Raw genomic sequence first — 17238 nt, forward strand, 5'->3', positions numbered from 1 at the left:
TCCAGCTTTTATCAAAAGTTGTTTGAGGACAAGACAAGGAGTAACAAGTGGAAGATTAGAACTAAGGAGAAATTTCCTGATGTTAGAAATTCTTTTTTTATATAAAGCACCACAGAACAAAGAAAGAGCACAGTCACCATGTGCTTTACTGCTCAACTATATAACTGTAACAGGAAACTCTACTTAGAACAAAACAGCATATATACCATAGACCCAAATTTGTAAACACTGCCATTTATTGGCTAAATATTACTGTAGTTGTTGCATAAAAATACATTCCAACAATGAATTCCAACACCTGACAGTGAGAACAATAAATCAGTGGAAGGCCTTACCTCCAGAAGTTATGAGTTCTCCATCACTGCTGGTTTTCAAGAGGAGATTGTACAGGAATTTGTGTTGAATGGTATAGGAATGGTATATGCTTGATCAGGGAGTTGGACAAGAAGACCTCCAAGGTCTCTTCCAACCCTGTTATTTTATGTTCTATCTTTTGAATTCTTAGAATGGATGACCCAGAACACAACTTAAACAAAATGTAGTGTATTTTTTAGGTATGTCCAGATTCCACAACAGTGAGAAAGACTACAAAGAAACGAAGCTCTTGTCTTTATTTATTTTTTAAATTTTGTTGATTTTTCATTTTTCATAGCCTGTCCAACACATGATGTTCTTGGTGGGTTACAAGAAACTAATATAAATGCAGCAATAATAAACATCCAAATAATAAAACCACTAATAATAAATCAGCAGTCATAATCTCCCCAAGTTGGAGGCCAAGGAAACATAACATAGAGGGCCAGTTTGGTTTAGTGGTAAAAGCATCAGACTACAAACGAGGAGACCATGAGTTTTAGTCCCACCTTAGGTATGAAAACCATCTGGCTGACGTTGGACCAATCACTAGAAGAAAGTGAGTTCTAGTCCTGCCTTAGGCATAAAGCCAGCTGGCTGACCTTGGGCCAATCACCAGGAGACAGTGAGTTCTAGTCCCGCCTTAGGCATGAAAACCAGCTGGGTGACCTTGGGCCAATCACCAGGAGACAGTGAGTTCTAGTCCCGCCTTAGGCATGAAAACCAGCTGGGTGACTTTGGGCCAATCACCAGGAGACAGTGAATTCTAGTCCCGCCTTAGGCTTGATGGCTTTAGACAAATTGCTCTGTCTTAACCCAACTGAACTCACAGGGTTGTTGCTGTGGAGAGAATAGGAGAAGAAAGGAGTGTTACCACTCTGAGTTATTTAAAAATAATAATAAAGGTGAGCTAGAAATAAATAACAATAGTAAAAGCTATGGTTGAAAGTCTGGTGAAATAAAATCTCCTAACAACCATGAGAGAAGGAGCTTCATTGACCTTTGGGGTTAAGGAGCAGCACAATGGGGGGGGAGTCCTGCCACAAAGAAGGTCTGTCATTAAGCATCTCCCACTCCCTTCAAAGTGAAAAGAAACTTGCAAATCTTGCTGAAGTCTTGCAACCAGAAAGTCTGTACACCTGTCCCCAAAGCCAATTCCCTCTCTTGTCTCCTACTTTTTTATGTCTTGCATTGACTCACTTTGTTCCACCCTGATTGCCGTAAATCCACGCAGGATCTGTTCTTTCCAGTCTCTTTCAGAATGTCCTGGTATTCGCTAAACGCAGACGACTTGAGACGCCCCAGGCTGCAAAGAACGTCCGGTCGCTCCATGAGCAGTCATCAAAGCTATCAAACTCCAGAAATGGGGGAGTTGCAACGCATGTTATGGACCCCAGTTCCTTGCCGGGGAAATGTCAACGAAGTCTGGCCTAACCTTTATATTGGAGATTTGTAAGCAAATGAGTTTTTATGGCTTATCTTGAAAAGTATTGCAGTTCTCCTGTTAGAGAAGGGAAGAAAAGGGAAGACAGAAAAGCAAGGTGGCCATCTTAGCCTTCTTACTTGGAATTAAGCCAGTGGTGAAATCCTGCCGGTTCTCTCCGGCTCACATGAGCCGATAGTGCCAGCGGCTCATGGTTCGGCGAACTGGTAGCGGCAGCAGCATGAAGCTCCGCCCACCCACCTGGACGTCATTACTTCCTGGTTTTAACCCTCTGCGCATGCGCAAAGCTTTCTGTGCATGTGCAAAGGGTCAAAAATCAGACATGACGATGGCGCACACTTCCAAACCGGTAGGGAAGGAAGGTTAGTAAAGTAGATTTCACCCCTGAATTAAGCCCCATCCTCCTTAACCAGGTTTACTTTTGACTACTATTTTACAGGTAGTCCTCGACTTACACAACAGAGCCCCAAATTTCTGTTGTTAAGTGAGGCATTTGCTAAGTGAGTTTTGCCCCGTTTTTACGACCTTCCTCGCCACGGTTGTTAAGTGAATCACGGCTGTTGATATGTTAGTAACCTGGTTGTTAAAGGAATCTGGCTTCCCCATCGACTTTGCTTGTCAGAAGGTCGCAAAAGGGGATCACGTGACGTTGGGACATAACAACGGTCATAAGTATGAACCAGTTGCCAAGCATCTGGATTTTGATCACGTGACCGTGGGGATGCTTCAAGGGTCGTAACTGTGAAAAACGCTCCTAAGTCACTTTTCCCAGTCCGTCTGTAACATTGAATGGTCACTAAATGAACTGTTGTAAGTCAAGGACGACCTGTATTGTATCATATAACTATTATTGGATCTTATTGGCCAATCATTATACAGGTAATCTTTGACTTACGACCATTCGCTTAACAGCCGTTCAAACATATGACGGTGGTGAAAAAAATGTCATACTTGTTAAGGGTATTGTTGTTGTGTTACCAACCAGCAGAGTAGGTGCACAGAGAAACGTTGCTGAGAGCAATAAGAGATAAGCAAACTGGTTTATCAAAAGCTTACTTTATAGTGGAAAAACAATCTCATAGTCTTTAAACAAATTCCAAGTCTTTTCCAGTTAAATCAGTCCGAAGTTACAGATATCTTCTTACCACACAAACAGTAGTTGGTTAGAATAACAAACTCACTCTGGTTCACAAACCACGATGGTAGCAGATACATCCAACGATGATAGCACAATGGATAGCAACTCCACACACAATGGTAGCTTATCATATCATATCATCAACTGAATATGTTACAGTACCTTACTTAAATACGTTCACAATCAGTAATTATCTAATTACAGCATGACTCAGCATTACAATGAATCAGCAGGAAAACTTTAAAGTCATACAATATATATTCAGATTAAAGTTACGGTACACATATATTGCCTGGACAACTTGTTAGGCTCAAACCATATCCTAACAGTACTTACGACCATCGCAACATCCCTGCAGTCACACGATCCAAAATTTGGGCCCTCGGCAACCAGTAGACACATATATTTACGACAGTTGCAAAAAAAAAAATTGGTCATAAAACTGGGTGCGACACCCTTAATGCATTTTTAGCAACCAAGATTTTGGTCCCAGTTATTTTTCATAAGGAGGACTGCTTGTAAAAGACAGGTTAAACTGAACGAGACCAGGAGGTACAAGTTCCCAAATTTGACTGTAAAAAATACGATTCTTGTAATAGAGTTGTCATAGTCTGGAATGCCCTACCAGATTCAGTTGTCTCAGCTACAAATTTTCACTGTTTCACTGTTTCATTCACAAATTGACTTCCGTGGACCTTACATCATGCTTAAGTGGTCCGTAGAAAGGGCATGCATAAGTGCACTAACCTGCCTACCGTCCCTGTCATTGTACTTTTATTCCCCTATTCTTGTTCTCATTTTTGTTTGACAAATTCCAGCAAATAAAAGAAATTCTTGTCCAAAAGCTGAAAAAATAACACAACCTTTGCTTTGCAGCTCGTTTCTTTTTAAAGTCTACATTATAAATGTATGACTACAATAATATCTGCTGTAGAAATTATCCATGGTCAGAGTTCTTGTTGACCTAAACACAGAGATATAAAAATTAGTGTTCCCTTGCTCTGTTCGTTAAATAAGTAAGGATGACCACAGAGGCTGTTTGTAGGTTTGGTCCAGGTTTTTAAAGACAGCAAGGATAGTGAGCTCCATCTCACATTTTCAGGGCAGCTTCTTTCTTCTGGTCCAGTTAAGCACTACAGATGATAAAAATTAGGAAACGTGGAGAATGAGGGTTCTCCAAGAACTAGGTTTGACATATTTGAATGCCCCTTTAAATTTGAATGGTCGCTAAATGAATTTAAATTTAATTTGATTTATATGCCACCCTTCTCCGGAGACTCAGGGCGGCTTACAATGTGCTCAGCAATAGCCTTCATCCTTTTGTATATTTATACAAAGTCAGCTTATTGCCCCCACAAACTGGGTCCTCAATTTACCTACCTTAGAAAGGATGGAAGGCTGAGTCAACCTTGAGCCTTGGCGAGATTCGAACCTGCAGTAATTGCAGGCATCTGGTCTTAATAACCAGCTTAATAACAGGGTGCCTTAGACCACTGTACTACCAAGGCTCTTAATGATTGTTAGTCAAGGAATTACCTCGAGCCATGGGGGCGCAGTGGTCAGAATGCAGTATTGCAGGCTATTTCTGCCGACTGCCGGCTGCCTGCAATTTGGCAGCTCGAATCTCACCAGGCTCAAAGTTGACTCAGCCTTCCATCCTTCCGAGGTGGATAAAATGAGGACCCAGATTGTTGAGGGCAATAGGCCGACTCTGTAAACCACTTAGAGAGGGCTGTAAAGCACTGTGAAGCAGTATATAAGTCTAAGTGCTATTGCTATTGTTATCTGTATAGTTATAGTTATAGTTTATTATATTTATATACCGCCCCTCTCCCGAGGGACTCGGGGCAGTGAACAGCCAACAAATAAAATACACAGATACAAAATTTAAAACAATATTAAAATCCAATTAAATCAATTTGGCCCATAGTTAAAAACCCTATATTAAAACCCCTAATTTTTTAAAAAACAATTCTTTTTAAAAAGAGTAGGTCAGGCCAGCCCGGCTTGATGAAACAAAACGTCTTTAGGACAGTTCAGAAAGCACGAAGGTCAGGGATCCGCCGTATCTCTGGGGGCAACTCGTTCCAGAGAGTAGGTGCCCCCACAGAGAATGCTCTCCCCCTGAGGGCCGCCAGCCGGCATTGTCTGGCCAACGGCACCCTGAGGAGGCCCTCTCTGTGGGAGCGTACTGGTCGGTGGGAGGCTACCGGTGGCAGAAGACGGTCTTGTAAGTAGTTCTTTAAAAAGATTGGACAACCATTTGTCTGAAATGGTATAGGGCTGTGATGGTGAACCTATGGCACACGTGCCATGGGTTGGGGCCTGGGGAGGGCGAAAAACAGGCCTACCGGAAGTCCGGAATTGGGCCGTTTCCGGCCTCCGGAGGGTTCAGGGAAGCTTGCTAGGCCCAAAATCAGGCGCAGGGGGGTGGACTAGAAGACCTCTGAGGTCCCTTCCAATTCTGTTGTTCTGTTAATAAGAGATGGAAGGGACCTCAGAGGTCATGAAGTCCAATCCCCTGCACAAGCACCACGCTCTGCACAATACGAAAATTCTCTAAAATTTTCGAGGTGCTTTTACAAACTTTTGTTTCTCCTCAGCTTTTCTTTGGGCTCCCTTCCCATAAATTCAATAGGGCTGCAAACCTTCAAAGAATCATTAGTTTGCAGCAAAGGAGATGAAGAAAATGCTTAACTCTTTCCTGCCCCCATCTAGGTCATTGCAGCCCAGACGGATGAAAGGGAAGGAATCCTTTGACTGCTTTTAGGCGGGTCTTGATTAGTGCTTCTATGCATGGTGCCCCTGGTGTTATTGTGATTTTATTGTACTCCATTCAGCTGAAAACCAGATTATAGCATTTAAGCAAATGGATCAATAAATAAAGCAATACAAACACCCGAGACTTTCCGGCACCATGCTGAGTGGTTATTTAAAAGCCTGGTGCCTAAAGCACAGCCTGTTTAGCTCTTGAAAATGGAACAATGAAATAAGATATAATCTCTCATCACTGAACACTATTCCCGAATCCTGCTTCTCTTCTCCAAATGGTGAAAGAGGAGAGGAGAGGGGAAGGGGAGGGAAGGGAAGGGAAGGGAAGGGAGGAGGGGAGGGAAGGGGAGGGGAGGGGAGGGGAGAGGAGAGGAGAGGAGAGGAGAAGAGAAGAGAAGAGAAGAGAAGAGAAGAGAAGAGAAGAGAAGAGAAGAGACAAGGAGGAGGAGGGGAGGGGAGGGGAGAGGAAAGGAGAGGAGACAGAGGAGAGGAGAGGAGAGGAGAGGAGAGGAGAGGAGAGGAGAAGAGAAGAGAAGAGAAGAGAAGAGAAGAGAAGAGAAGGAGGGGAAGGGAGAGGAGAAGAGACGAGAGGAGAGGAGAGGAGAGGAGAGGAGAGGAGAAGAGAAGAGAAGAGAAGAGAAGAGAAGAGAAGAGAAGAGAAGAGAAGAGAAGAGAAGAGGAGAGGAGAGGAGAGGAGAGGAGGGGAGAGGAGGGGAGGGGAGGGGAGGGTGAGGAGACAGAAGAGAGGAGAAGAGAGAAGAGAAGAGGAGGGGAAAGGGAGAGGGAGAGGGAGGGAGGGAAGGAAGGAAGGAGAAAGAAAGAAAGAAAGAAAGAAAGAAAGAAAGAAAGAAAGAAAGAAAGAAAGAAAGAAAGAAAGAAAGAAAGAAAGAAAGAAAGGTTTTGTTAGATACATTTCTACACAATACTTGGAATACATGCTTTTGTGTTTTAAAAAGTGTTTTATTTATATATAGAATGCTTTTACTTTATCGTGTTCTCTTCTAAAACAGACTTGATAGGTTTTAATTGCACTACTTAGAAACTAGGGGATTTAAAAAAGTAAAGAGGTGAACTGCAATCATACCATCAAAAGCTCAGCATTTACATGCTACCATCTATGTGTGTGTGAAGGTGTGTTCCACTAGAAGAGAATATTTGTGGCTCAGGATTGAACAGTGGCATCCTTGGTGCCCTCTGAGCTTCATTATTTTATTGCAGACATTTCATTACCCAGCTAGGTATCATCATCAGTTCTAGGTGGGTAGGATGTTACCTAGTTGGGTAATGAAACATCTGCAAGAAATCAACCAAGCAACCAGGGAGCACCAAGGACCACAAATATATAGTATGTTCCAGTGGTGAAATTCAATTTTATTTACTGCCGGTTCTGTGGGCGTGGCTTGGTGGGCATGGCAGGGGAAGGATATTGCAAAATCTCCATTCCCTCCCCACTCCTGGGGAAGGATATTGCAAAATCTCCATTCCCTCCCCACTCCTGGGGAAGGATATTGCAAAATCTCCATTCCCTCCCCACTTCTGGGGGAAGGATACTGCAAAATCTCCATTCCCTCCCCACTCCTGGGGGAAGGAGACTGCAAAATCCCCATTCCCTCCCCACTTCTAGGGAATGATATTGCAAAATCCCCATTCCCTCCCCACTCCCGCGGGAAGGATATTGCAAAATCTCCATTCCCACCCCACTCTGGGACCAGCCAGAGGTGGTATTTGCCGGTTCTCCAAACTGCTCAAAATTTCCGCTACCGGTTCTCCAAACTACTCAAATTTTCCGTTGCCGGTTCTCCAAACTACTCAAAATTTCTGCTACCAGTTCTCTAGAACCTGTCAGAACCTGCTGGATTTCACCCCTGATATGTTCCCTTACAGAGTTACCTGGTGCAGTAAACAGGGCAGAGTCCCTTTGGGATTAAAATTGAGCCCCTGTATTTAGTTAACTAAGTCAATTGGCCCCTTTTAGTGTATCCATGAACACTTAACTCCTCTCCAAGGTGAGGAAAACTGTAGAATCATAAAATTAACCCAGGCATCCTCGTTTGCAGGTACATAGCCCGGAACATAGAGCAGCTGCGCCGGATGGGCATCACCCACATTGTGAATGCTGCTGCGGGAAGATTCCACATCGATACGGGAGCCAAGTTCTACCGAGACCTGCCAGTTGATTACTACGGGGTGGAAGCAGATGATGATCCAAAGTTTGATCTCAGCATTTACTTCTACCCAACTGCTAAATACATCAGGGCAGCGCTGAACTCACCCAGAGGTAAACAGAGTGGACTGCATCTCCTTGGGTGTCCTGGTAACCATTTTCCATCCAACATCTAGCTAGTATTGCCTTATCATGTCGGTGGATGGACCTTAAAGGTAAAGGTTCCCCTTGCACATATGTGCTAGTCGTTCCCGACTCTAGGGGATGGTGCTCATCTCCGTTTCTAAGGTGAAGAGCCAGCGCCATCTGAAGACGTCTCCGTGGTCATGTGGCCAGCATGACTGATTTTTTCCTCAGTTGAATGCTCACCTACGGCCTACATTTTTCTGGGGGGTGGGAACCAGTGGAAATTTAAGAGATGAAAAAATGCAGGGAGGGTCAAGAGAGGCTCAACTAGATGTCCTGGTTCTCCTTTAGGGCAGGGAAGCGGGACTGAGCATTTTGGTCAAAGCCAGAGGGTTCCTCCTTTACGTTAGAGCTGTTGGGTTAGTTTGGGAAAATCTTCATTTGCCAAAGTGAGGCATTCGCATCAGGGGTGGGATTGAAAAATTTTAGCAACCGGTTTCTCTGCCCAGTTGCTGGGTGGGCGTGGCCATGGGGTGTGGCCAACTCAGCCTCCTGCACCATGGCGGGGTGGGGGAGGCCTTTTCGCCCTACCCAGGCTCTGGAGGCTTTCCTCAAGACTCCAGGAGGGTGAAAATGGCTTCACCCGGGCTCTGGAGGCCCTCTGGAGGCCAGAAATGGGCCCATTTCTTCTGCTAGGCCCATTTTTCATCCTCCCCAGGCTCCAGAGGCTTTCCTTGAGCCTTCAGCAGGGTGAAAACAGCCTCCCCCTGGCTCCGGAGGCCCTCCAGAGGCCCTCCGGAGGCTGGAAATGGGCCAATTTCTGGACATCCAGTACTTCCGGTGGGGCCGTTTTTTGTCCTCCTAGAGCCTCTGTGTGGGCCCTGAACTTACCTCGCATCCAAAAAGTCTGTGTGGAGACTTCTGGAAAGGGCAGGGTGGAGTGGGCGGGGCGAGGCCAGCCAGTCCTTGCAACTACCGGTTCGGCGAACCAGATGTAAAATTAGCATCCGGTTCACCAGAACCAATCTGAACTGGCGGAATCCCACCCCTAATTCGCACCAAAGTTAAGACTTTCCGAGTTGGAGTGTAATATTTTTTGAGTCTGAGTCTGACTGCCATTGAGCCAACATTCTGAGTGTCAACCTTCATAGTTTCAGAAGGACATAAAAGTGCCCAAATCCATTTAAAACCAAAAATGCTAGATTTAGCACGTGGGTGCTAAATCTAATTCCTAATTCCAGATGATCAAATCCAAAACTGACTCTAAGTTGAAAAGTCTTCCTACATTTTTTTTTTTTCTGAGCTGGGATTTATCCCTTGATCAATCTCTTCCTTTGCTTGCTGGTTTTGGCTATATTTAGATAGATAGGACTCGAGTTTCTTCTCCTGCTGCTGTGCATGATGCATAGACCCCAGAGGAATTTATTCTTAGTTGATCCAACTAAACAGGAATGCCCAAGAGGTGGAGGGTTCAGGTGTCCGTGTTCCTCAGCTTTGGGAAATAAAATTTGCCTTGCAAGGAAAATGAGATAGGAATGGAAACCAGGCATCAAGCTTTGCTGGGATGGCCAAGGATGACACTGAACCTAAAACCTCAGTTCCTGGGGTCACAGTTTTTACCCTGGGGAGCTACAGAAGAACCATCTCCCTGCTTCCCTACATTCTTCCACTGCCTCACATTAGTCCAAGTGAGCCTCGTGTGCTTGTTGGTTGTTTGCACTCAAATATGCCTCTAGCTCAGGGGTCAGCAACCCACGGCTCTGGAGCCGCATGTGGCTCTTTTATCCCTCTGCTGTGGCTCCCTGTCGCTCAAAATATGTGTTACAACCGCCAATGTGTGATACCTGCCGGCACACGATTTATTGAGCTTTTCGACTTCCGGTAGGCCAATCATGGATAAATCTAAGACAAGGAAAGTTTCAGAAGAAAACAGAATGTTTAATTCAACTACATATGCTAGTTCTGTGGCCTCTCAGGAAATAGTTCAGGCACGGGAAGGGTTTTGTGGCTCCCGGTGTTTTCTTTTCTGTGGGAAATGGGTCCAAATGGCTCTTTGAGTGTTTAAGGTTGCCGACCCCTGCTCTAGCTGCTGAAAATAAATAAAGGTTAAGAAAGAGACAGCCCACAAACATTTTAAATACAGACATTCCAAAACATGCACACATATCCTATCTTCTTACATTTCAGGATAATGCCCAGTCCAAATCTGTAGTGCAATGTCTAATAATAAATACATATAACAAATACAACACTAACAGAGCCATCCCCTTGTATATACTGGAGCAGGGAGCAAACAGGGAGTGTGAGCTCGCATTTTCGGTGCTGGGGCGAACCGGTTGTTAAATTATGTGAAGCCCACCTCTGGATCCACCGCCTGTCAGCAGCTGATCCTCCCCTGTGTCTGTGCAGGCAGGCAGCTCTCCATCCAATTGACCACCTCCTGCAGTGCCTGAGGGGTCTGGGACAGCATCGTCCTCTGCCCTTGGCCTCTCCAAACATGCCAAGGGAGATGTGCCATCCCTGTTAGACAGTCCTGGTTCCAACTCCAACTCCTCCTCCTCCTCCTCCTCCAAACCGGGCTCCGATGGGACTATGACATTGTGATGGTGCAGATGCAACAGATGCAACGAGTACAACACATGACCCCACTCAGGGGTAGGCTGCTGGGGGTTCGGAAGAACCTCTAGCTAAGATTCTGTGCAGTTCAGAGAATCCCCATGTGGCTGGCCTGGCTGGCCCCACCCACCCTGCCCCTCCTGGCTGGCCCCACCCACCCTGCCCCTCCCAGGAGTCCCCACGTGGCCCATTTTGGATGCAGGTAGGTGCAGGTGTGCACGGAGGCTCGGGGAGGGCAAAAAACAGGCCTACCGGAAGTTCGGGAAGGCCGGAAACGGGGCTGTTTCCAGCCTCCAGAGGGCCTCCGGAGCCTGGGGAGGCCTTTTTCGCCTTCCCGGAGGCTCAAGGAAAGCCTCTGGAGCCTGGGGAGGGCAAAAACACCCTCCCCCCCGGTGCAGGAGGCTGACTAGGCCACACCCACCATGGCCACGCCTAACCAGCAACCGGGTAGAGAACCCCTTGCTAAAATTTTTGAAGCCCACCCCTGACCCCACTGGATTTACAACATACACCAATACTTACTGCAACACCAGCAGTACCAAAAGGACCCGGAAGAGTTAAAAAGATGTGCAGTTTTACAATTAATAGCCTTGAAGTCGCAGGCTCAATTTCTGCTATGCTTGTTTGTTTGCTTTAATTTATTGCCTGGGAACATGCATATTTGCACAGAAAGAAGCTCAAATATTAAAAATTAATTATCTGCTTATGCGCGAGCTTCTATCGTCATTCCTGCACATTCAACATAGCTTTTAAAAACATAAAATTTCTTGTCTATCAATCATTTCTGTCTCCAGGAGAACTCTGAAGACAGCAATTCGTTTCCCAGGAACTTGCTCTGAATAATTCAGTTTTTGCTGGCCTTGTTTACTCTTGTAAAGAGGTTTCTTTGCTGTATTGTTTATTACCTTCACTCTGACTCCTGCCCCAGTCCTAGGCAGGTAGCTGACCTCAAAGCCAATTCTTCCAGGAATAATAATTATCTTTTCACCAACAACGTGAAGATACAGCTGTTGGTTCTTTAAGCTGCTGTTGGCCTTCACACACTTTGAATTATTCCCAAGAACCTAGGATGTTGCAAGGATCAGCGTAATATAGATGCGGGACTTTTGCAATTAACAGGTAGAAATTTGTCAATGTGCAGATTTTCTAAGTACCGTCCAAGGTTCCTATAATCATTGGAACCACAAAGGCTCCATAATCTTTCAATTAAAAATTTCAGCTCTTGATACTTTATGTTCTTCTCCAACTCTTTGTCTTCTATTCTGCTATCTTCTGGTAAGGTAAAGGTTCCCCTCGCACGTATGTGCTAGTCGTTCCCGACTCTAGGGGACAGTGTTCATCTCTGTTTCAAAGCTGAAGAGCCAGCTCTGTCCGAAGATGTCTCCATGGTCATGTGGCTGGCATGACTCAACACCAAAGACTCACGGAACGCTGTTACCTTCCCACCAAAGGTGGTCCCTATTTTTCTACTTGCATTTTTTACGTGCTTTCGAACTGCTAGGTTGGCAGAAGCTGGGACAAGTAACAGAAGCTCACCCCGTTACACGGCACTAAGGATTTGAACCGCCGAACTGCCGACCTTTTGATCGACAAGCTCAGCTTCTTAGCTACTGAGCCACCTTGTCCCTTATATACAATCCTCTGGTATTGCCACATAAATTAGCCACCCTTTCTTCTTTTCAACCACAGTTAAACGTGGCCAAGACTTATCCATTCTGTATTTGGAAATCCCACAATATTTTAACCTACTCGTTTTTGACTACTCATTCTACTATATGCTCCCACTAATTTTTCATTACTGGTCTATGTATCATTTTTACCGATGTTCCAGTGAATCATTTGATGACTTTGTTATATTGATGTTTATAATCAGTTATAATCTGCATTCATTCAATGTTATGGCAGGAGCTGAGTCTATGATCTACTATTTTGTTTGCTTCTCTGCACGATCTTCACTTTGAATCATTTGATGGTTTTTCAGTCATGGCCTTGATTGCAGTAGTTCAAAAAGCTTGCTCTTGTGCAGCCAAAATCAATCCTTGACTCTTTTTTTTAATGTTCCAATAGTAAGCTATTGTCAGATCTTATCTTTATCCTCTTTCCCCTTAATTGTTTGTAGAAATTGACGGTGTGGTGCTTTTGCTTGTCACCATGGCCCAGGACAGAACAGAATAAGAGAGTTGGAAGGGACCTTGGAGGTCTTCTAGTCCAACCCCCTGCTCAAGCAGGAAGTCCTCCACCATTTCAGATAAATGGTTGTCCAAACTCTTCTTAAAAACGTCCAGTGTTGGCGCATTCATGACTTCTGGAGGCAAGTCGTTCCACTGGAGGCAAATTGTTCCACTAATATTGTTTGGGTTTTTAATTACATTATTTCAGTATTCACTTTTTGTTTCCTGTATATTTGTGGTGGTTATGGGAGTGACGTGGTGCTCCCATGTGACCCCCATCCTGTGCGAGCTGCACTGGCTCCCGGTGGTCTTCCGGGTGCGCTTCAAGGTTTTGGTTACCACCTTTAGAGCACTCCATGGCATCGGACCGGGGTATTTACGAAACCGCCTTCTGCTACCAATAGCCTCTCACCGACCAGTACGCTCCCATAGAGAGGGGCTTCTCAGGGTGCCGTCGGCCAAACAGTGTCAGCTGGCAGCCCCCAGCGGGAGAGCCTTCTCTGTGGGGGCACCTACCATCTGGAACGAGCTCCCCCCGGAGATACGGAGGATCCCAGACCTGCACACGTTTCGTCGTGCTCTCAAAACTTTTTTATTTCAGCAGGCAGGCCTGGCCTAACTCTCCTCTTTTAAATTTTTAATTCGTTTGATCTTATAAATTGGGTGTTTTAATCTGTATTTCGGCCAAAATATTTAATAATTTTAAGGGACTTTTAATATTTGTATTATCTATATTTTATCTTGGCTGTTCATCGCCCTGAGTCCTTCGGGAGTAGGGCGGTATAGAAATTTGATTAATAAATAAATAAATAAATAAATTTAGTAAGTTCCAATTTCTAGCTTGCATCAATGCTGGTTCTTGGCTGTCTTTTACATAATCAACTAATGCATGTTTTTCTTCTTGAATGGTTTATTTGACCTGAAGTAAAGTTTAGACTCCATTTCCGGGGGACAGATGTAATCTACCAATATCATTATGGGGAAGTAATGCATAGTGAATAGTCATCTATTTTCTTGTCTTTTTGGTCCAAACTTTCTCCAGTTAATAATTCCAACAGTATATCATAACACAGATATGGTCCAGGTATTGATGATTTTTAATCATATACCCACCATTCAACTGTGTCTTTAGCAATTTTCTCCCTCTTTGGATGTCTTTTTTACTAATCTCATTTTTAACCCTCCCCATGCTTGATGTCACCCAACTGTAAAATACCCAGATTCTTGTAGGATTTCTCCTAATAGCACCTGATGGTCTGGCAATTTAGCATTTCAATTCCATTCTTGTTTGTGATTTTACTGTGCTGCAAGCAACATTTCTCTAGATCAAATTCCATTGCTACCGTGTTTTGCTGAAAATAAGAACCTGTCTTATATTTTTTTGAATCCCGAAATAAGTGCTTGGCCTTATTTTCAGGGAGGTCTTATTATTTTGGGGCGCGTGGAGCAAGATGGAACTCCTTTTGCCATCTTACCTGATTTCCAGCTCTGCATTTAAATATTTTCAGGGAGGGTTTATTTTCGGGGGGAGGCTTATTTTAGTGCATGTGCTCAAAAGCCCGATTGGGCTTATTATCAGGAGATGTCTTATTTTCGGGAAAACAGGGTATATCTGTGCTAAAAATTCGTACAATGTTTGTCAATGACTGTTTTTCAATTCCTGGTTTTCCATAAAGCTTCCGATCATCCATGCAAAGCAAATATGGGATTTTGTTACTATTACTATTACTATTACTATTATTATTATTATTATTATTATTATTATTATTATTAATTTGCTCTTTGATAGCTAAGATTTGTTTTGTCATGGAAGTGGGATCATAGCAATGACAAATAATAAGGGGAATAGGGAAGATGCCCCTCCCAATGTCGACAAGCCCATATTTTTCACTCCAACCACCAGTTCTATTTTCCACTGCTTCATTATTTTTCTATAAAGTCTACTGCGGTGGTTCTCAACCTTTTCTTCACGATGGACTCCCTTTAAATACCTTTTGTGGCCACAGACCACCAAAACCTAACTCAATATTTAAATCATAATATTTCTTCAAGACTTCGCAGATAACCTGTGATGACATTGTGATCCTCTATGGACCACAGGTTGAAAATCACTAGTCTACTGTTCTTTCTGACACCGCTTATTTAACAGAATACCGTGTTTCCCCGAAAATAAGACCCTGTTTTATATTTTTTTGGACCCTGAAATAAACACTTGGCCTTATTGCCATGCACTCAAAAGTCTGATTGGGCTTATTATCAGGGGATGTCTTATTTTGGGGGAAACAAGGTAAAAGAATAACAGAGTTGGAAGGGACTTTGGAGGTCTTCTATTCCTGCTTAGGCAGGAAACCCTATACCACTTCAGACAATGGTTATCCAATATCTTCTTAATAACTTCCAGTGTTGGAGCATTCACGACTTCTGGAGGCAAGTTGTTCTGCTGATTAATTGTTCTCACTGTCAGGAAATTCCTCCTTAGTTCTAAGTTGCTTCTCTCCTTGATTAGTTTTCACCCATTGCTTCTTGTCCAACCCTCAGGTGCTTTGGAGAATAGCTTGACTCCCTCTTCTTTGTGGCATAGAGGTATTTGTTCTCCCACAAATTCCTTCCTATTGATTTTGGCTTTGGACTGAGCTGCAAGAGCTTTATAATGCCTTGTTAAGGCCACACTTGGAATACTGCATTCAGTTTTGGTCGCCACGATGTAAAAAAGATGTGGAGACTCTAGAAAGAGTGCAGAGAAGAGCAACAAAGATGATTAGGGGACTGGAGGCTAAAACATATGAAGAACGGTTGCAGGAACTGGGTATGTCTAGTTTAATGAGAAGAAGGACCAGGGGTGACATGATAGCAGTGTTCCAATATCTCAGGAGCTGCCACAAAGAAGAGGGAGTCAAGCTATTCTCCAAAGCACCTGAAGGTAGGACAAGAAGCAATGGGTGGAAACTAATCAAGGAGAGAAGCAACTTAGAATTAAGGAGAAATTTCCTGACACTTAGAACAATTAATCAGTGGGACAACTTCCCTCCAGAAGTTGTGAATGCTCAAATGCTGAAAGTTTTTAAGAAGAGATTGGACAACCATTTGTCTGAAGTGGTATGTATAGGGTTTCCCATCTGAGCAGGGGGTTGGGACAAGAAGCAACTCTGTTAGAGAAATTAAATAAATTCAATATACAAGATATCTACACAATACCAGAAGGAAAAAGAGAAGATGAAGTATGGACGAGAAGACATGTAGAAGTAAGAAGAAATGGAGGAGAATAAGAAAATGCTGACGCTTTTTCAGTCTGTCCTCTGCTATGAATGAGGGTTACACCAGCTGAATGCACATATTAGTAAGTCTTAAATGGATGACTAGCATTAACAAGTCACAGAACCATTCCAATAACTCTCCAGATGTTATCATTATTTATTAGCACAGGACAGATGACATTGTCAGAGGTGACCATGTTAAAAAAAATAAAAAGGATCGTGACACAGATATATGACATTTTCCACAATTCTAGGAGGACCTTGTGTTGCCTCTTTGTATGAATGTATCATAATATTATGGCTTTCTTATTTGCAGGGAAAGTCTTGGTTCACTGTGCCATGGGGATAAGCCGCTCAGCAACGCTGGTGCTGGCTTTCTTGATGATCTACGAAAACAAGAACCTCGTGGAAGCCTTAAAGACAGTGCGAGAACATAGAGGGGTCTGCCCGAACACGGGTTTCCTCAGCCAACTTCGGGAGCTCGACCTCCGGTTAACGAGTGGAAAAGGGAAAGCAACGGGGATCCCTTGAAACTTTAGATGTAAAATACTTGGACGGTTGGTGGAAAGTCTAAGAGGAACAATTGTATCCCCTCAGAAATACCTAAACATCATGCTGTGGTGTTTACAGGCAATGTCATGAAAACTGTTGTGTGGGCATCTCGTTTGAGATTAAAGGTGTGCTGGAACCTTGTTCCATGTTTGATAATGGATTCCCAGGAACTTATTGTTGGAAGCACTGAATCTAACTTCCCGTTCTCTAAAGCAGGGGTCCCCAACCTTTCAGATCTCAGGGACCACTAAATTTATAATTTTAAATCCCACAGACCACTAATATGATCTGCCTAATGACCGGCTAGGTGGGCGTGGCAAGGTGGTCATGTGACTGGGTGGGCGTGGCCAACTCGATGTCACTCATGTTGAGGTGAGCCTTGCCAGCCTCTATTTGCCACTCCTCCCCTCCCTGCCCAGGCTCCTTAGGGCCCCAACAGGAAGTAGTTGTTGGAGCTAAGCAGCCACCACGAGAAAGAGTTGGCAAAACAGCTCAGTTCCAATTGGATCTGACCGAGAAGGAGGCTCAGCAGAAGCATCTCACTGAGGAGTACGAGCATAGGCTTTCCAAGCAGAGGGAAGACCTGCGGGAGTGCAAGGCCAGGTACCGGCGCCTGGAGACTCAGTGGGCTGAGATGGTCAGCCAGT

The 17238-nt window shown here is 44.2% G+C and overlaps 1 protein-coding gene across 2 annotated transcripts in view; it reads left to right on the plus strand.

The window, feature by feature from the left end:
- The window catches only part of LOC117676149 (dual specificity protein phosphatase 13B-like), a 29361-nt gene extending 12629 nt beyond the window's left edge, over positions 1-16732 (plus strand). For both annotated transcript variants that reach the window (XM_034435414.3, XM_034435413.3), the window contains exons 2-4: positions 1605-1806; positions 7766-7986; positions 16356-16732. In XM_034435414.3, coding sequence (XP_034291305.2) covers positions 1616-1806; positions 7766-7986; positions 16356-16570 — 627 coding nt within the window. In that variant the 5' untranslated portion in view covers positions 1605-1615 and the 3' untranslated portion in view covers positions 16571-16732. The remainder of the gene's footprint in view (positions 1-1604; positions 1807-7765; positions 7987-16355) is intronic.
- Positions 16733-17238: the final 506 nt, after the last annotated feature.

Source organism: Pantherophis guttatus, chromosome 6 (assembly GCF_059756535.1).
Source record: "Pantherophis guttatus breed Tessera chromosome 6, ASM5975653v1, whole genome shotgun sequence".
Classification (NCBI taxonomy): domain Eukaryota; kingdom Metazoa; phylum Chordata; class Lepidosauria; order Squamata; family Colubridae; genus Pantherophis; species Pantherophis guttatus.